The sequence below is a fragment of the Pseudorasbora parva genome, chromosome 6, assembly GCF_024679245.1.
Source record: "Pseudorasbora parva isolate DD20220531a chromosome 6, ASM2467924v1, whole genome shotgun sequence".
NCBI classification, from domain to species: domain Eukaryota; kingdom Metazoa; phylum Chordata; class Actinopteri; order Cypriniformes; family Gobionidae; genus Pseudorasbora; species Pseudorasbora parva.
The window spans coordinates 13,878,651-13,900,452 of NC_090177.1; the positions used below are offsets into that span (position 1 = coordinate 13,878,651).

General features: G+C 34.3%; 2 protein-coding genes across 2 annotated transcripts in view; one reads left to right on the top strand and one right to left on the bottom strand.

Moving 5' to 3' along the window:
• Positions 1–21,802, bottom strand: part of hoxc13a (homeobox C13a) — a 105,347-nt gene that overhangs the window by 48,377 nt on the left and 35,168 nt on the right. The window lies entirely within an intron of this gene.
• The window catches only part of calcoco1a (calcium binding and coiled-coil domain 1a), a 39,874-nt gene continuing 21,734 nt past the window's right edge, over positions 3,663–21,802 (top strand). Inside the window, exons 1-11 of the mRNA XM_067445723.1 lie at positions 3,663–3,866; positions 5,840–5,992; positions 6,079–6,181; positions 7,615–7,817; positions 9,164–9,376; positions 9,560–9,708; positions 11,281–11,350; positions 11,438–11,593; positions 12,317–12,571; positions 12,655–12,780; positions 14,229–14,324. Of these exons, the coding sequence (XP_067301824.1) occupies positions 5,861–5,992; positions 6,079–6,181; positions 7,615–7,817; positions 9,164–9,376; positions 9,560–9,708; positions 11,281–11,350; positions 11,438–11,593; positions 12,317–12,571; positions 12,655–12,780; positions 14,229–14,324 (1,503 nt within the window). The 5' untranslated portion in view covers positions 3,663–3,866; positions 5,840–5,860. The remainder of the gene's footprint in view (positions 3,867–5,839; positions 5,993–6,078; positions 6,182–7,614; positions 7,818–9,163; positions 9,377–9,559; positions 9,709–11,280; positions 11,351–11,437; positions 11,594–12,316; positions 12,572–12,654; positions 12,781–14,228; positions 14,325–21,802) is intronic.

A 21,802-nucleotide genomic window follows, 5' to 3' on the forward strand; every position in this document is an offset into this window, starting at 1 on the left:
AGATATTTTAAAGTATAATTTATTTCTGTGATGGAAAAGCTGAATTTTTAGCATCATTACTCCAGTCTTACATGATCCAAACATTACTTGTTAACAAATTTTTAATCAAAACAGTAATATTTTTGTGGGAACTGACATTATTTTAGAAATTATTATTATTATAATGGTAATGTTGTGCATCATAAAATTATGATAAATTGGATTTTCTGATTGAGTACACCAATTCACTGGCTTGCCAGCTGATAGTAACTACCAAAACATGGTAGATTCATGTTAATACAGGTAACAAAGGTCTGATTTGTGGAAAACAATTCGAATTACCACAAAAACTCAATAGTCGTCATTCTTCAGGTTTTGCAGTATCTATAAAACAAGCATGAGGAATCCCTGACCAGGTTAGTAATGGGATGATAAAATGACTGGCCAACATGCACCAGATCTTCTCATTGATCTCCTCAGAAACACTTGACATGGAGCGCCTGGGAGGAGGAGCGAGGTTAGGAGTGTCATGGGCCTTAGGGAGACTCGTCATCAAGCAAGGTCAGTAACACACTGTCTGTGTGCCATCAATCACACGCCTCTGCCCTTCCCCCCTTCCTGCCTTCCTCTCACGCAGCCTTCGACGCATTTCTGCCAAGCTCACTCTGTTAAAACAATCTCAGCACCTTTATTGGGCTGCCTCATTTACTGCCTGCATGCAATTACAGGCTGAGGGTGGCCATCTTGTTTTCAGTGGCTACGACTAGGGCAAACTGGTTCTAATGCCATTATACAGGCACAATCAAGGTGATGCCGTTTTTCTTATACAAACTTTTTTTTGTTTTCTAACACACTTTAACACACATAAGGTCTAAAAGGGGGAACAACAGTATGGTACAATAGAATATACAGAAATAGGTGGAAACGGGATATGTGAGATATTGACATAGAACAATAAATAAATAAAAATTACAATAATACAAAATGATCATACTCCCAGGTGGTTTAATATAGGTTTCCACATTTAAAAAAAAAATCTGATTTGTCATTGTTTGTAATAAATTGTATTCTCTCTATGTTCACCAGTTCACTAAACCACACATCAAATGTTGGAACCACGTCCAGTTTCCACCTCTGAATAAACAATCTCTTTGCAAGAACCATAAATAAGGAGAGAGACTGGCGTTCATACAAGGAGGGTTCTGTAATAACCCCCAAATGCAATTATGTTGCCTGGAACAATCTTCTTTTTCAGTCAAAAATATCAGTCCAGTATCTGTGAAGTTTACAACATGTCCATTCAGGGTGATATTAAATCAGTTGATCATTTTGAATCTGATTTAGAGGATTCCATAATGTGCATGCAGCGCATTGAACAGTGTTGTAAGATCTTAAAATAGTGAAATGTTCACTTAAGCCCTAAATCCTTAACATCAAAGGCATGAGCGTGTTAAGTCAGCACTTCATTTAGAATGTATGTATGTACTTTGTATGTATGTACTTTGACTAAGTAAAAGTAATGTATGTACTTTGACTAAGACAAGGTAATGTATGTACTTTGACTTGTGACCTCCTAATAGTGCCATGAGACCTGGGTGTTATATGTGCCAAATTCCTCAAGAAACTTAAATATAATTATTCATGCATTAATGCCTTGAATATGAACGATAACACGCCTGGCTGATCCAAGCTTTTACTCCAGGCTATATAAAAAATTAATAAAGTGAGTTTTACTTGCGTATCAGTTTCTTAACAATTTAACAATTTATATCTGAAAGATATATTTGAAATGTATGGGCATTCACTTTTGAACTGTTACAGTGTCAATAAATAAAGGATATATATATATATATATATATATATATATATATATATATATATATATATATATATATATATATATATATATATATATATATATATATATATATATATATATATATATATAAACCCTAATCATTCTATAAAAACAAACTACATGATTATAAATAGTAATATGTTTAAAGAAAAACCTAGTGGACAATACACAGCTAGACCGCCACTCTTCCCTATTTCCTAAAAGTACACTGCCATCTGGTGTTCAAACCAAGAACATCAGACAACTAATGTTTTCGTCTCCTCTGTTCTTTAAAATAACAAATATTAAAATCCAATAACTATTTATTAAATATACAATACATTTATTTCACTTTTTTATTACATGAACTGCCAGTTAGCTTATTTTAAGAGAGCCTAAGAGTGAGAAACAAATTATTGTAGGAATCATTGAAAAATGATAGGCATTTAGCATCTGCTTTTCAGCTTCACGGCCAAGCATTCTAGTTTCAAGTTTCTGTGAGTAAGCAAATGTAGAGTTCTGTTTACTCAAGCTAAAATTGTGTCTGTCTACTGGCACTGCAGGAATCAAAGCAGAATAACCCTGGAAAGATGTCATTTGAAAGACATCAAGTCATTGTAGTCATCTGTCAAACATGTATCTGTTTGTCCCACGCAGGTGCTTTATATTATGTATCCAAAAATGATTACACATTATATAACGCCTCTTAGAAACCAGAACCATGCATTCAAATCGCTTTTTGAAGCGGATCTTTTAAAAGAGTCGTTTGAACTGCTTTACAAAAGACCGAGTTGAATCAGGTTAAATGGTTCTCGAATCAAACGACTCACTGAACCGAGTCTTTTTCTGACACCTCCGGTTCGTGGCAAGCCAAGAAGCCACGAGTGAGCTTAAATAATGAGCATTTTAAGTTTACCAAAGATTTGACTAATGTGGCGATAGATTACTGGGTAGTCTATTAGCAAAATGATTACAAATATAGCAAATATTATTTATTATAATTACAAATGTATGCATATAATATTACAAACATACTGCAAATATGTTGACTCAATTGTATGACACTTATTACCACACATACAAGACAGTTTGTTTAAACGAATATCACTTTTTAGTCATGAGACATAAATTAAAGAGATAGGTCACCCAAAAATGAAAATTACCCCATGATTTACTCCACCCTCAAGTCATCATAGGTATGCAAGTTAAATACAAAGACGGTTTGCCGGAAGTTAGAAATTGTACCTTATAAAATTTGAAATATGGATATTTTCTTTACACAAACGCATCGCTTCGCTTCAGAAGGCCTTTATTAAGCCCCAGAGACGTGTCGAGCAGTTATGATGGATATAGATGCACTTTTATGGACTTTAAAAACTGCCATTATAAAGCTATGAAGAGCCAGGACATGTTTTAATATAACTCTGATTGTGTTCGTCTGAAAGAAGAATGTCACATACACATAGGATGGTTTGAGGGTGAGTAAATCATGGTCATTTTCATTTTTGGGTGAACTATCCCTTTAAATCACTGAATTATTGCTTTGACCTGTTCGAAAGAACCGATTCGCGAAAATGAGAGTTCATTTCGCAATCGCGTTGCTTTTTACCATGCGTATTTCACGAACACGTATCGCATTGGCAAAAAGTTGATTGACATACACATTTAACCAATAGAATCTAAGTCGATGAATCCGATGAGAAATGTGAACCAATCAGAGCTTCAAACGCATACCGTTACCATGACGTTTGATTTCTCACGTCGACCTTCAAAGCATTCTTCGTTACAGATGGGGATTTTAGTTTTTTTGAGCGTCTGAGCCATGATTCAGAATAAGAGGTAGAACTTCGTTTCCCACAATGCAGCTGGCCTCTCCAAAGCACCCATGCTTCTGTTTTTGTTATTGTTGTGAGATGTTCGTGGCACAGCTCATCTCGGCGAATGTGTCAGTGTAAATTACACTTGTCATCAGTCTCATACATGTTTTCTTCTATATGACCGACCGTCGTTTTTCAAGAGGACATTTTTCTGATTATCTTCTCTAAATTGGGTGAGTTTTGTTATACGACGTTTGCGGTTTTTCCACAAAGGAGAAAAAAAAAAAAAAAAAAAACTGCTGCATGTTCAGTAGCACGCAGCTAAAGACAAAGCATGCCATGTTTATAACACCCAGAGACAGTCCCATGGAATGTATTAACAATAATTGTTATAAGGCGGTCATGGTTTTCTTTTTTAACTGCTGTAACAAAGTGTCAGATCTGCTCATGCATAGTTTTTTTCCTTGTTGCCACGCTGTACCGAGTAACTTGAGATTGTTTCTAACTTCGGGCCTCGCTTGCAATAGCCATCCACGATTGTTTACCATGCAAACAGGTTATTTCGCAAGTCAGCAATTTTATGCCACAACAACCAGGTGTCCTGTAATATTAAAAGTACATTTAATTATATTTGATTTATCTAGTGTTTTTGCCCACAACTAATTTATCCATCTTTTTTACTTTAAACGAGTCATGTACCGAGAAATCAAATTATCCTAGATAATTGTAGGTAAAATAGCTTGATACTGAGCTCTGAAATTAAGCTGCAAGTTTCTGACATCAGACAAATGACGTCAGAAAATGCCCTTGGTCTGTTCATGGAGTCTAAATATGGAGTTTGTAGTTTATTATGAGGTGCCAATAATGGGCCCACCTGTCATTACTTGTAATATATACATTTCACACAGTCAGTCACAGCATTTGTGGCACAAGACAGCCTGTCACAAATGCTCTCTAAGAGTTGATGTGTATCCGGGTAAGAGAGTCCACACTCATCATCGGTCATCTGCAGAAACTTGGCATCTAGTTTAACATAAACAGTACCTCTTCACTTGAGCAACACATTCACCTCTCCCCTACTGTCCTCGGTAAGCCTAGATAATAATGCCCATGCCAATGTCTATGGACTAATTAAAGCCTGTTTAAAATTCTTTTTAAAAGTTATATAGAGAAATATAAGGCATGCATATAGCGCTAACTACACATATAGACCGCATTGTTCTAGATAACATGTATTGCCTTTTACCTCAAGCCACATAATTAACTTGTCTATAAACTTTTTCTTAACATCAGAATTCTAGGACACAATTTATCTGGAATATATTGTATTTTAATTTAAAGGGGTAATTCACCCAAAAATGAAATTTATGTCATTAATGACTCACCCTAATGTCATTCCTCACCCGTTCATCATCGGAACACAGTTTAAGATATTTTGTATTTCAGTCCCAGAGTCTATGCCTACTTTACTGTCCAGGTCCAGAAAGCTAATAAAAACATCCTCAAAGTAGTCCATATGCTACATCAGTTGGTTAGCTGGTTGATTCAGACGGTTAATGAATCAGTGAATCGATCAATGATTCGGGTCGCCAATGTCACGTGATTTCAGCAGTTCGGAACGCGTCAAACTGCTTTCGACCCGAATCATTGATCGATTCACTGATTGATTAACCATTTGAATCTTTTTGGTGGAACGCAGAAGAGAAGATAATGCTGAATAAAGTCATAGTTTGTGTTATTTTTGGACCAAAATGTATTTTCGATGCTTCAAGAGATTCTAATCAACCAACTGATGTCAGATATAGACTACTTTGAGGATGTTTTTATTAGCTTTCTGGACATGGACAGTAAAGTGGGCATTGACTGCATATGCTCTGGGACTAAAATATAAAATATCTTAAACTCTGTTCCGATGATGAACGGAGGTCTTACGGGTGTGGAACGACATTAGGGTGAGTCATTAATGACATCAATTTAATTTTTGGGTGAACTAACCCTTTAAGTTTTTTTTTAAATAAGGTTAGCATTATGTATTGACCATTTTTATTTACCTTTGCAGTTCATCTGTCATTTTTTTTAACACTAATATTTCATGTAATCTCTCAAATAATGATAGCATGAAACTACATGCATAATAATTCAATAATTATAAAAATGGTCCTAAAGTAGTTTTAAACTAAATATGTCCATTTTAATAACTACCCAGGTGCATCACTATCCTGTTGCCATGGAGAAAACATGGGAGGTGGAGTTTCGCAATGTCGGAAGTTGCTATTTCCCTCAGAGCAGAGTGGACTGCCACTACACCATCAACTCGCAGCACACATGGGCCAGTAATGATTGGGTTGGACTATTTAAAGTAAGAGACAGCCATCTAAGGGACTTTTCAGCACTGATGTGGCCCTTTTGCTTAATTGAAGTTGATCTGTTTGCTTTTACCCTCAGGTTGGCTGGTCATCAATCAAGGACTACCATACGTTTGTGTGGGCAGTGGCACCATCCAACTACAAAGAGGAGACCTCTGTGAACTGCTGTGTTCATTTCCAAGGTCTCTAAAGCATTGATTTTGGTGTTCAAGCCCTCTTGAAAGTCAGCTGATGGTCTCAATACAGTATGAATAAAGAATAGTGTGCATTAGGGACATTTAAAGAAGCTAATTACAGTTTCTTGCATTGATTCACCCAGCTGCTGGGATCATTCACTGAGATGCATTCAGTACATTAGCAAATGTTTTCCCTCAGATGACCTGTGAAAGAGATAAAATGCCACAAAGGAATCCGTCTGTAGTTAATTATTAGTAGGATGGGCTGGATGCACACAAATTAGCCTAGATTGACTTGCTTCTCTACAATGTTTTGTAAATAATAAAGCTAAAATGCTTGTTTTGGCAATGCTTTAAAAAGAATGAAATTAGAGATGCAATTTATTTTAAAAGGTTTAACCATGCTGATGCTATAGTGTGCATTACCATAAGCATGGCCAAATCCTGTGACAGCCATTAAAGTGTTGTGAGAAACATGTCTGATCAGTGTCTAGTGAGCCCTAATTATTCAGGGCTTCCTAATAACCAAGTAGTCAATTAACCTTTGAGACGACCCAATGACTAGCTGATTTCTGAAAAGCACATCAGTATTAATTAAACTGAGTGTGTGAGCGCTACAGTAAATATAGTTAATTGAAAATAAAATGTACAACCGTTCAGAAGTTTAGGGTTGAGTTTAAGATTCTTACGCTAACAAAGCCTGCATTATTTGATCAAAAAATAAGTACAACCAATAATATTGTGAAATTTTCTTACAATTTAAAATAAATATTTTCAATACTTTAATAGTTTTACACTTTAATACTTTAATTATTTTTTCCTTTCTTTTTGTGATGGCAACGTTGAATTTTCAGCATCATTGCTCCATTCTGATATGTGGATTTGGTGCTCAGGCAACATTGCTGATCATAATCAATGTTAAGTTGTGTTGCTTATTGTGAAAACCGTGATAAAACTCTTTCTTTGACAAATAGAATCTTCACAAGAACAGCGCTTACTTTGAATAGGAGTAACATTACTAATATCAAGTCTAATTTATAGTCACTTTTTATCAATTGAACGCGTCCTTGCTGAATAAAATTATTCATATCTTATCTTTCACACAAAAAATGGACACTTATTAAACTTACTGTGAACAGTAGTGCTAGACAGAGTTTTTGCGAGGCTGTGTCATCTGGGCTGAGATTTGCACAGTGCAGAATGGCAGCATTGTAGTTTGTGGTGAGTATGACCTCAGAGGTAAACCAGATGAGGTCATCAGCAGTGCCCCTGGCTTCATGTGATTGTGTAGGAAATCTCCAAACTTATATAACTTAAATAACCAGACAGGAAATATTCAAATAGACTTCGCCTATATTCAAAACCAGAGCCCACACTACAAATGTTTTGTTGGCCTGTATTTGGCCTTTCATTGTTTCTTTTTTCTCTCCCCTCTTCAGCTTCTTACCTACCAGGGCCTAGTGCTCAGCAGTACCAGTTTGTGTATGTGGATGGAAGGGGAGAGGTTTGTTCTCGCAGCTCTGCCTTTACCTTCTCAGCCCCTAAACCCATGGAGGAGCTGGTGACTCTGGAGGAGGAGGGTCAAGGAGAGGAAGTGGGCGAGGACATGTTGATGGTCATCCCCAGAGCCCAGCTACTGCAGGTCAGATGAACTCAAAGAATATGTGAAGACTAATTCAGTCAGTCATTACATTCAAAATAAGACAATGCCAGAGGTCCGTCCACCTAGGGCTGTAGCATTCTGTTGGTAAGCAATGTAAGAGATAATCCACGGCTAGCTGTGCTTTAAATTATTTTAATGCATGTCGTGGAGGCAAAGAACCACCCGACATGAAGCAGAGTGCATTCAAATTGTTTAAAGCACAGCTAGCTGTGGATTATCCCACTTAATAGCCATTTGCCAACATTGACAAGTTAAAGCTGTTAATGATGTTTGCAGCACAATTTGACCAGAAAGGTAAAAAAGATCCAGAATTTTGCCCACTATTAATCAGACACAGAGATAAAGCAGTGTGGTAAGTTACATATCTGAATGAATTAATTATAAAACTTATTTTAATGAATTATCAAGCGAGAGAGAGAGACTGTGTGCGCATTACCTTCTACTAGCACACTACATTATATCTGCAGCATACTCTAATAGTGAAGCTGTGCATTTCAAAAACATCAGTGTTACCCCCTTGTTGCTCAGAAATTATACAGCATACCGTACAATAAAGGCTTTTTCCCCTCATACTTTTGGTTCACTGTTTGTGCAAGAAAGGGTAAAATAGAATAGATGTCAGTGTATTGATACTTTACTTCACAGAAGACCTCAGACAGAGTTTCCTTTTAACATTTCCACAATGTGTGGGTTTGTTGTGTGGTTTGAGAATCACATGAATGGCTTTAGAGCTTTACAACCAAGTCAGAAATGCTATTTTGGGTCCCACTTTATATTAGGTGACCTTAACTACTATGTACTTACATAAAAATTAAAAAAGTACAATGTACTTATTGTGTTGATATTGTATTGCAAAACACTTTTGCTCATATTGAGGTGGGATACGGGTAAAGTTAGGGACAGGTGTGGTGGTATGGGTAATTTAAGTGTAGGGTTAGGTGATAATTATATGCAGGTAATTTTTTTAAATGCAAGTAAAAAAAAGTGGGTCCCTATTTTTTTTGTGATAGCATGTGAAGACATTTAAGATGATTATTTATATTATATACAATAAACTTAATTATTACATTAAATAATGTATTATATAATATATTTGATTTACTTGGTCTGCTACAATAATGTTATGTCTTCACAGCAAATATTTATGTTTATATATATATAATATTAATAAAATAGTGCATTTTTTCATATTTGATTTACAATGTAAGGTAAATAATGGAACAATTTAATTGATTGACAGACCTAATTTAAAACTAGGCTTTCTTACTTTGTATTTTTTTATTATTATTAATAACTGTTTCTTTCCCTGTTGTTCTTCCTAACAGAGACGTCTGCAGGAGTGTTTGAAGGAGCGTGCTGAGCTGCTCCAGGCTCTGGAAGCAGCAGACCAGAACGTGGAGAGGGAGAAAGGCAGGAGAGACAGAGACAGAAACTCCTGGGAGCAGAGCCGCAAGGAGCTGGAAAGGAAGATCTGCGAGCTGAAGGAGGAAGTGAGAGAATATATAGAGAAAGTAGAGGAGATGAAGAAGAAGCAGAAGGTAGTGTAAACACATTCCAAGAGCCTGTGTGGTCAGCCCTGGGTTATGGTTTTGTGTATATTTTGTCTTTACTGTGTTTACTGTGGTGTATATGTTCACACACTGGCAGAAAGCTAACTGATAAACGATTTTAGTTTTACAGATTTGTTTAAACGCCTCACTATCATCACACATCTCTTTTAGGAAGTCGAGGATTTAGGTGAGGCCTTGACAGAGGAAAAGAGAGCCCTGCTAGCTCAAAAAGAAGCTAATGAGCAGCGAATCAGAGAGCTAGAAGAGGACATTAAAATACTGACCCAGAGAGGCCTGGAGAGAGAGACTGACCTAGAAAGGTGAGAGGATTTGTCTTTCCTAGTAATTGAATGATCTTTGTTACAAATGTGCAGAGTTTGATATTGATTCATAATAGATTCAGATTAGGTGCATTTCAGATATAATGAACATGTTGCTTTACATATGAAAGAAATTGCTTCTCTGTTGATGCTGTAAATAATTTAGGGCAGTGATTCAGGCTAATTTAAATTGGTAACCTTTGTTTTTGAGGAGGTATTCATCGAAAGAATCATCTCAAAAGAAACATTCATTTCAGGCTACACTGGTCACAGTCATGATGTATGTTATTGATCAGTGATGCAGAAATTTTGTGGGGGAAAAAACGGTTTTGGGCATATTCTCTAGTTTTTGATGGATGAAATCATTGATTGATACATCTTCTCTGATTACGTATTTTGACTGTGTCACTGTCTATTTCATGCAAAAACCAAGGATAAGCTACAAATGTTGGCAGTGTAGAGGAACTTCAATGTGATCAAATATAATGCTAGAGTAGCAATATATACAATTTGTTCTGCTGAAATATCAAGAAGCCCATTGTTGCAGTAGAATTTTACTATGACAGCACACTAGCTTATCGAGTTCAATGACCCAGTTACCTAAATTTAATTACCAAAACATTATTTTAGAATTTTTTTAAAACTGAAAACCAAAATAAAAGTTATCATGTCAGTGCATTAACTAGAAATTCACAAAAAATAGCCTAAGAACTAATAAGAGTTATTTGTTTATAACTGAGACTACATTGATTGTGTTGATGTTTGTTTACAACTATTGTGTCTTAAGTGACCACTTCTGATCCGATTTCTGTTATAAGTAGTCCTCCTGTGTTCTCTAGGACACATCAGGACTTAAATGTTTCATATATCGTGGCCATATGGTAGCCTAGAAATCTAGACGCACCCTAGCGGCAGCAAATCTAATCTGCCTGCGAGTGTCGTTTAGCAACTCTCAATACCCTTTTGAGCTGTAATCGCCAAACTCTTGCCGGACCAATCACATCGTGTATAGAGTCGATGGGCGGGGCCATAATGATGACGGCCGAGTTGCGTTTGAGTCCTTCTAGTAAACACAGAAACTGGCGAACGGCGGTCTTTCGAATCAGCTTTGACCGCGACTCTGGAAGACTTGGAGTTAAGCTTTTCTCTGAGAAAAGAACAAAGAACGGCACTGAAGTCATTCTTAAAAAGAGATGATGTGTTCCGAGTTTTGCTGACCGGATACGGCGAATGTTTAATCTATCAACGAGCTCCGTTTCACCTTCGTTGCTCTGGTTGGTCGTAGCGCTATCCTATCGTGTGCAGAGGGAGTTTGAAAGACAACCGTTTATCCCGCCCCTCGGATTGAGCCCTGTCTATGGTGAGTTTCCAGACCAAACATCTTGATGTGGGTCTGGCTTGTCAGGCTAGCCATATGCATGACCCTACCTCCAAATGTTGTTGAAGTGATTGGATCATCTACAAGACACATTAGACCCCTTCTAGAGCTTAGTTTAATGTTATGAACAGGGTCAGATTGTCTCTTTAAGTCACATTGTTTCATTGGTTCTCCTGTGTGCCGTTTCTACATAGGATGAGGGAACGGGCCAAGAGAGCAGCAGCTCAGAAAAAGGAAGATGAGGATGAACACGAGAACCTGAAGGTTTCTAAGCTAACACTTGTACATAAATAAACATAAACACAAGTACATGGTCATTATTGTGCCATTGTTTTGTGTACACTACACTAGATAAAGATGGAACAGACAGAGAAAGAGCTGCACAGTCTTTCATCAGAGTTTCAGAGTCTGAGAAGCTCACTGGCCCAGAGAGACACACATGCTCTACAGCTCCGAGACACCATCACCACCCTCACACACAAACTCAACAGCGCTCACAGGAAGGAGGTAACACTCCAGCAGTTTTCACACCCCATCTTTCACCTTAAATATTCAAAGGGGCGTATACAGGGTGTATTGTCTCAGAACAGATAACTGATGCCATTTATCTATGAAGTTCATGTTATTTATAAGGGGGTCAAGGTTTGGCTGGTAAGCATGGTCCAGACAGCCCCTGGTGGTCGATGCTGTAAATACAACATATGGGGTCAGAAAGCATGTCTTTCTACTTTGATGGCCATTCTGACTAAACATTATATTATAGTTTACACTACTGTTCAAAAGTTTGGGCACAGTGAGATTTTATGTTTTTTAGTGTTACATGATCCTTCAGAAATCATTATAATATGCTGAATTGGTGCTTAAGAAACATTTCTTAAAATCAATTTTGAAAACAGTTTTGCAGCTTAATAGAAAAATATTTTCTTTCAAAAACAATCTTACTGGTCAATAAACTTTTGAACAGTGGTGTGTTTTTTTATTACTTGATTTTTTATTATTATTTTTATTAAATGCTTTTTTTAACGATATATAACTTCCCATCTTCTGCTAATTGGCAAGTCAGCATGAAATACTGAGAAAACTGCAATGTGACATTTGAACCATATTTGTATAGTCCATCAAGTAAACACAAAAACAAAAACAAAAAAAACTAAACAAAAGATAACGATCAGATGGATGCTAGAGGTCATGCAAGCCCCCCTTAGATTGTATCTGTGTCTTGTTGATCAGGCAGCCAATGAAGTGGCATTGAGTGAACTCCGAAGTGTTCAAGAGCGTCTGAACGTGAGTGAACGCTGTGTGGAGACTCTGAGGGGGGAGCTGAGAGACATGGTCGCTCAAAGGGACACCACACATGCTGAGCTCCATCAGGCCCGTCTCCAGGCCGCACAGCTCACACTTCAGCTGGCAGATGCAAGCCTGGCTCTGAGAGAGGGCAGAGCTAACTGGGCACAGGAGAGAGAGACCCTGCAGCAAAATGCCGAGGTATGTATAGCAAACATTATTTATAAAAACACAAAGGCAATTTTGAGACTGTTGTTCATTGAAGTGACTGCATGAACTGACAGATGGACAAAGTCCGCCTGGAACGCCTAAATGATGAGATCCAGCAGAAGGAGAAGATGTTGCAAGAGGCGAGGATGGAGAGAGAAAAAGCAGTAGTGGAGCTGGGACGAGAGAAAGACTGCAATCGGGTAAATAGAAACAATATAGAAATGATAGATCATAGATGTTTTTTCCAATTAACATAATTAAAGCCTTATTTCAGCCATCTTAAGTCAGGGGTCGGGAACCTATGGCTCGTGAGCCACACCTGGCTCTTTGACAAAAATCAAGACCTTGTCTGATCTCTCACCCTTTACCAAAATATGATCTTATAATAAAGACATCAACAGAGATCGGCTCTCTGCAGAAAAAGCAGCCAATCTCAATTCCCTTGTTTTACAGTCTATCGAAGTTAATGAAAAGTTTGTGATGATAATAATAAGTTGCAAGTGTCACAAGTCGCAACAGCAATAAACAAACCACTTAAAGTCCCTGTAAAGGCAATTCTATAAACATGTGGTAACCTACAGCTCCTGCACTGGGATTCAAGCAGCTGCATAACTTGTTTAAGGTAATGGAACATTTTTTAGAACAGCAGCAAAAATGTAATAGTAGACTTAGGATATATAAACTTTAATATATCCTTTTATTGAAACTGGCATTTTGTTGTGCAAAGAGAAATTTCGAAACATTTCACCAGCTGGTACTTTTGCCTCAGAGCAAAGATCATATTTATGATAATCTGCATGGATTTTAAAGTTATTAGTAATGAAACATGAATGAATGAGAAAGAAAAGAGGGGATTGTGCTTTATATTGAAAATAAATGTTAAAAATATGAAAGAGAACTGAATTCTAGTGACATGATTCTGTGCACGTGCTCCAAGTGCAACACGGACAAGCCTAGCAAGGCTAGCCTTTGTTTCTGTTGTGTGCCTAAATGGCCAAATAAACATATATCAAAATGCCAAGTCGAGTATTCACGTAAACACATATTTAAGCATTGTCTCTCTCTCTCTCTCTCTCTCTCTCTCTCTCTCTCTCTCTCTCTCTCTCTCTCTCTCTCTCTCTCTCTCTCTCTCTCTCACACACACACAGACACACACACACACACACACACACACACACACACACACACACACACACACACACACACACACACACACACACACACACACACACACACACACACACACACACGCACAGGATTTGTGCTAATCAGTTGGTAACTCAACCTCACAGTGAAAGCTCTGCACAATTAATTCCATATTGCAACTTATTTATTGTCTGCTGCATATTTATCTCTTTGGTAAAAAAAGGTCCCCGACCCCTGGTCAAGCAAACAGTTTCATGTTTTTCAAGTAATAAAGTAAGCAAATGGTTTTTCTAGTCGATATTTAATGCCATACTTTGTAAGCGTTAACATGGTTGATATCACACATTTTCTTACATTTGTTTGGTGACCTAGAATTACCTAAGACACTTACATATTCATATAAAATGTAAATGAATGTATAAATTACATTTGCTATGTAATGTAAATCTAAATATTTAAAGAATTGTACTTTATAGTACTCTTGTGAAATTTATGTTCTCAGGTTCAGCTAAGCGAGACTCGTCGTGAGCTGCAGGAGCTGAAGGCTAGTCTCAGAGTGGCTCAGAAAGAGAAGGAGCAGCTGCAGACAGAAATACAGGCAAGATCTTGGCTGTTTTAGCAAAACTCACTGTTGTGGTAACATTCTTATCAAAGCAATTTTAAAGGCTTGTTCTAACAGCTCAACTAAAAACTGGGGATGCACCGATTTGAACATTTTGGCCAATACCGATAACCCATTATTCTTTATATTTGAAAGGCGATAAATCTAAATGTACATTTGAATAAACTTTGAATGCCTGATTACAAAAACAAAACAAAAAATGTGCAATTTTTGTTAGCATTAGTTAATCAACAATGAATGAACAATACTTCTACAGGATTTATTAATCTTAGTTCATGTTAATCTCAACATTTTCACATACAAAGTTGCACTGTGAATGAACTGTTAATAAACACAAAAATGTTATTACTAACATAAACAAATGTTATTGCTCTCTGTTTGTTAGGGTTAGTTAATGCATTAACAATTGAGACCTTATTTGTAAAATGTTACCGAAAACGATATTGCCTAACAAAAAAATAAAATACCTAAATAATGCAAACAAGTTATTGGACAACATTACTTAGGCAGCATATAAAGAATCAAAATTCTTGAAATGAAATGGCCTCTGCTTGGACAAGGAAATGGTTTCAATCAAACCAGATTATTAATGGAAATAATACGAGAACAATAAAAGTGCTAGTTATTAAAAATAAAACTTCTGTGTGTTTAAAAAAAATAATATTACAGTAATAGTAAAGTACAAGTAATAGTACAGTATCTTTAATATTAGTCTATTAGTCTATCAATTAGCATTGCTATTGAAAGCATGCGCTGAAGCTGAAGAGAATAAACAACCATAAATCCAAGGGATTAGAAGGTTAATTAACAACTAAACGTATCATATATGAGAACAATCAGATTTGTTTATAAAATAAATATAATATTACAACAACTTGCACAAAATCAAGCACAGGTGAAGGTCTATAACTCCAGTGGATGCTCTTCCCCCGTTTGAGAGTGTTGAAACTGAAAATGATCACCGGTAGGCTACAATGAAGCCCTGTGGGTTATTAACTAAAAAAAAAGCATCCTATATGAGATAAATCAGATGTTTAAACTACATAAATGTAATGCGTTGTAGAGAGGAAGTGCTTTTCCCAAAACAGCATGCTGAAACACAGCTAAACCTAGAGAATTCACACCGTTTTATTAAATAAATGATGTCATTACAGTGTTATGTATATGACAGTCCCAGTAGTTATTAATGCGTTTCATTTATGTTTGAAATATGCGCGCTGAAGCTAAAGACCAGTTCAATTAAGTGCTTTACTGCATATTGAACTCAACCAAGTGCATCCTGTGTGAGATCATCATATATACACAGAATAAATATAATATTACAACTTACAATGGCACAAAAGGCGAATGCACAAGCAAACTTGACTGTGCTTGTCATAAAGGTGTAACTCCGTGGACGCACTCTTCCCTCAACAAATGTTACAATGCTCTTTTACAGACGTGTTCTTATTATAATTTTATGTAGCCTATATGTGGGTGGCAGTGGCTCAGTGGTTCATGTAGGTGGTCTACAAACCGGAAGGTTGGTGGTTCTATCTCGGTTCATCTGACCAAGTGTCATGGTGTCCATGAGTAAGACACCTAACCCCAGCTGCTCCCGACAAACTGGCTGACACCGCTGTCGGTGTATGAATAAGAGTGAATGGATAAATGTGAGGCAATATGTAAAGCTTTGATGGCCATGGGTCTGTTGAAAGCGCTATATAAATGCAGTCTATTTACCATATGTCAGACTTGCGCTTCACATAATTCACATAACTGTATTTTCCTTTTTGAAGTAATTGCAATCATATTTCGAGCAATTCAAACCCATCATGACTATCTGTCTCAGCTGAAGGAAATAATACATTATCTATCGGTGTGAATATTTTGGCCAAATTTTCTTATCGGACCGATAACATCAAAAATTATAATTTATCATCCAATAACGATATGTTGTCGATATATCGTGCAGGGCTGAGTGATATGAAAAAAAATCTCTGTATTTTTTGGTTGAATGGCGATACACGCCATTCGCATCCTGTCCAATGTTATCCTAAAAACAATGTTGACATTGAAGGGTATAAACAAATAAATTGAATGTAATGTAGGCTATGCAATATATTATGTGCAAATTGGGGATTTACAATATAAAACCAAAAATTATTTTGTTTTTACTTTCACTAAACTAAAAATTTAAATAAAAACAAAAGCATATTAGCCTATATTTAGATATTACCCCATTATCAGTGTGACTTTCATAACAATATACTTACTTGTAGGGTTAAAATTCCACATATGGCACATTTATTGTCTGACAAGTATTTTAGAAATATTTATAGGCTACTTTAGTCAGAATTATTGCGTTTATATTTTATTGCGCTCCATGTTACGCATGCGGTGGCGCTCATCCAGTACAATACATGAAATGGAAACCTTTATGTTAAAAATTGTACGTTACGTTGTATGTTGTAAAAATGTTCCTTTTTATAAATAAAGTAAGTAATTATTTATAACAGCCTGCGTTTAATGGAGGTTTACTTTTTGAAGGCTTGTCCTCTCCGGACACCAAAATGGACATATTTGCAGGAATTTCTAACATTTACAGTTGGAGAATATACCTGTGAAATGTAAGTTATGCACTGAGGAAAGCACCACATTTCAAACACATTAAACAGCGCAAGTATTTTATCTGTCAGTCAGCACAAGTAACCTTAGCCTATCTCTCAGTCACAAATTCAAAATGGACAAAAACTCAAAATACAACAGTGTATACTATTACGTAAATGTAAATTTATTCAATTATCACAAAAAGTAAAAATAGACAAAAACCTCAAAATACGACAGTGTATACTATGACGTAAAAGTGAATTTATTCAATTATCACAAATAGTAAAAATAGACAAAAACCTCAAAATACGACAGTGTATACTATGACGTAAAAGTGAATTTATTCAATTATCACAAAAAGTAAAAATGGACAACCTCAAAAAACGACAGTGTATACTATGACGTAAAAGTGAATTTATTCAATTATCACAAAAAGTAAAAATAGACAAAAACCTCAAAAAACGACAGTGTATACTATGACGTAAAAGTGAATTTATTCAAAAATCAAAAAAATTCAAAATGGACAAAAACCTCAAAATACGACAGTGTATACTATGACGTAAAAGTGAATTTATTCAATTATCACAAAAAGTAAAAATAGACAAAAACCTCAAAATACGACAGTGTATACTATGACGTAAAAGTGAATTTATTCAATTATCACAAAAAGTAAAAATGGACAAAAACCTCAAAATACGACAGTGTATACTATGACGTAAAAGTGAATTTATTCAATTATCACAAAAAGTAAAAATAGACAAAAACCTCAAAATACGACAGTGTATACTATGACGTAAAAGTGAATTTATTCAATTATCACAAAAAGTAAAAATAGACAAAAACCTCAAAAAACAACAGTGTATACTATGACGTAAAAGTGAATTTATTCAATTATCACAAAAAGTAAAAATGGACAAAAACCTCAAAATACGACAGTGTATACTATGACGTAAAAGTGAATTTATTCAATTATCACAAAAAGTAAAAATAGACAAAAACCTCAAAAAACAACAGTGTATACTATGACGTAAAAGTGAATTTATTCAATTACCACAAAAAGTAAAAATAGACAAAAACCTCAAAATACGACAGTGTATACTATGACGTAAAAGTGAATTAATTCAATTATCACAAAAAGTAAAAATGGACAAAAACCTCAAAAAACGACAGTGTATACTATGACGTAAAAGTGAATTTATTCAAAAATCAAAAAAATTCAAAATGGACAAAAACCTCAAAATACGACAGTGTATACTATGACGTAAAAGTGAATTTATTCAATTATCACAAAAAGTAAAAATGGACAAAAACCTCAAAAAACGACAGTGTATACTATGACGTAAAAGTGAATTTATTCAATTATCACAAAAAGTAAAAATAGACAAAAACCTCAAAAAACGACAGTGTATACTATGACGTAAAAGTGAATTTATTCAAAAATCAAAAAAATTCAAAATGGACAAAAACCTCAAAATACGACAGTGTATACTATGACGTAAAAGTGAATTTATTCAATTATCACAAAAAGTAAAAATAGACAAAAACCTCAAAATACGACAGTGTATACTATGACGTAAAAGTGAATTTATTTAATTATCACAAAAAGTAAAAATGGACAAAAACCTCAAAAAACGACAGTGTATACTATGACGTAAAAGTGAATTTATTCAAAAATCAAAAAAATTCAAAATGGACAAAAACCTCAAAATACGACAGTGTATACTATGACGTAAAAGTGAATTTATTCAATTATCACAAAAAGTAAAAATAGACAAAAACCTCAAAAAACGACAGTGTATACTATGACGTAAAAGTGAATTTATTCAATTATCACAAAAAGTAAAAATAGACAAAAACCTCAAAATACGACAGTGTATACTATGACGTAAAAGTGAATTTATTCAATTATCACAAAAAGTAAAAATAGACAAAAACCTCAAAATACGACAGTGTATACTATGACGTAAAAGTGAATTTATTCAATTATCACAAAAAGTAAAAATAGACAAAAACCTCAAAATACGACAGTGTATACTATGACGTAAAAGTGAATTTATTCAATTATCACAAAAAGTAAAAATGGACAACCTCAAAAAACGACAGTGTATACTATGACGTAAAAGTGAATTTATTCAATTATCACAAAAAGTAAAAATAGACAAAAACCTCAAAATACGACAGTGTATACTATGACGTAAAAGTGAATTTATTCAATTATCACAAAAGGTAAAAATGGACAACCTCAAAAAACGACAGTATATACTATGACGTAAAAGTGAATTTATTCAATTATCACAAAAAGTAAAAATAGACAAAAACCTCAAAAAACGACAGTGTATACTATGACGTAAAAGTGAATTTATTCAAAAATCAAAAAAATTCAAAATGGACAAAAACCTCAAAATACGACAGTGTATACTATGACGTAAAAGTGAATTTATTCAATTATCACAAAAAGTAAAAATAGACAAAAACCTCAAAATACGACAGTGTATACTATGACGTAAAAGTGAATTTATTCAATTATCAAAAAAATTCAAAATGGACAAAAACCTCAAAATACGACAGTGTATACTATGACGTAAAAGTGAATTTATTCAATTATCACAAAAAGTAAAAATAGACAAAAACCTCAAAAAACGACAGTGTATACTATGACGTAAAAGTGAATTTATTCAATTATCACAAAAAGTAAAAATAGACAAAAACCTCAAAATACGACAGTGTATACTATGACGTAAAAGTGAATTTAATCAATTATCACAAAAAGTAAAAATAGACAAAAACCTCAAAATACGACAGTGTATACTATGACGTAAAAGTGAATTTATTCAATTATCACAAAAATTCAAAATGGACAAAAACCTCAAAATACGACAGTGTATACTATGACGTAAAAGTGAATTTATTCAATTATCACAAAAAGTAAAAATAGACAAAAACCTCAAAAAACGACAGTGTATACTATGACGTAAAAGTGAATTTATTCAAAAATCAAAAAAATTCAAAATGGACAAAAACCTCAAAATACGACAGTGTATACTATGACGTAAAAGTGAATTTATTCAATTATCACAAAAAGTAAAAATAGACAAAAACCTCAAAATACGACAGTGTATACTATGACGTAAAAGTGAATTTATTCAATTATCACAAAAATTCAAAATGGACAAAAACCTCAAAATACGACAGTGTATACTATGACGTAAAAGTGAATTTATTCAAAAATCAAAAAAATTCAAAATGGACAAAAACCTCAAAATACGACAGTGTATACTATGACGTAAAAGTGAATTTATTCAATTATCACAAAAAGTAAAAATAGACAAAAACCTCAAAATACGACAGTGTATACTATGACGTAAAAGTGAATTTATTCAATTATCACAAAAAGTAAAAATAGACAAAAACCTCAACATACGACAGTGTATACTATGACGTAAAAGTGAATTTATTTAATTATCACAAAAAGTAAAAATGGACAAAAACCTCAAAAAACGACAGTGTATACTATGACGTAAAAGTGAATTTATTCAAAAATCAAAAAAATTCAAAATGGACAAAAACCTCAAAATACGACAGTGTATACTATGACGTAAAAGTGAATTTATTCAATTATCACAAAAAGTAAAAATAGACAAAAACCTCAAAATACGACAGTGTATACTATGACGTAAAAGTGAATTTATTCAATTATCACAAAAAGCAAAAATAGACAAAAACCTCAAAAAACAACAGTGTATACTATGACGTAAAAGTGAATTTATTCAATTACCACAAAAAGTAAAAATAGACAAAAACCTCAAAAAACGACAGTGTATACTATGACGTAAAAGTGAATTTATTCAATTATCACAAAAAGTAAAAATAGACAAAAACCTCAAAAAACAACAGTGTATACTATGACGTAAAAGTGAATTTATTCAATTATCACAAAAAGTAAAAATAGACAAAAACCTCAAAATACGACAGTGTATACTATGACGTAAAAGTGAATTTATTCAAAAATCAAAAAAAATCAAAATGGACAAAAACCTCAAAATACGACAGTGTATACTATGACGTAAAAGTGAATTTATTCAATTATCACAAAAAGTAAAAATAGACAAAAACCTCAAAAAACGACAGTGTATACTATGACGTAAAAGTGAATTTATTCAAAAATCAAAAAAATTCAAAATGGACAAAAACCTCAAAATACGACAGTGTATACTATGACGTAAAAGTGAATTTATTCAATAATCACAAAAAGTAAAAATAGACAAAAACCTCAAAATACGACAGTGTATACTATGACGTAAAAGTGAATTTATTCAATTATCACAAAAAGTAAAAATAGACAAAAACCTCAACATACGACAGTGTATACTATGACGTAAAAGTGAATTTATTCAATTATCACAAAAAGTAAAAATAGACAAAAACCTCAAAATCCGACAGTGTATACTATGACGTAAAAGTGAATTTATTCAATTATCACAAAAAGTAAAAATAGACAAAAACCTCAAAAAACAACAGTGTATACTATGACGTAAAAGTGAATTTATTCAATTACCACAAAAAGTAAAAATAGACAAAAACCTCAAAATACGACAGTGTATACTATGACGTAAAAGTGAATTTATTCAATTATCACAAAAAGTAAAAATGGACAAAAACCTCAAAAAACGACAGTGTATACTATGACGTAAAAGTGAATTTATTCAAAAATCAAAAAAATTCAAAATGGACAAAAACCTCAAAATACGACAGTGTATACTATGACGTAAAAGTGAATTTATTCAATTATCACAAAAAGTAAAAATGGACAAAAACCTCAAAAAACGACAGTGTATACTATGACGTAAAAGTGAATTTATTCAATT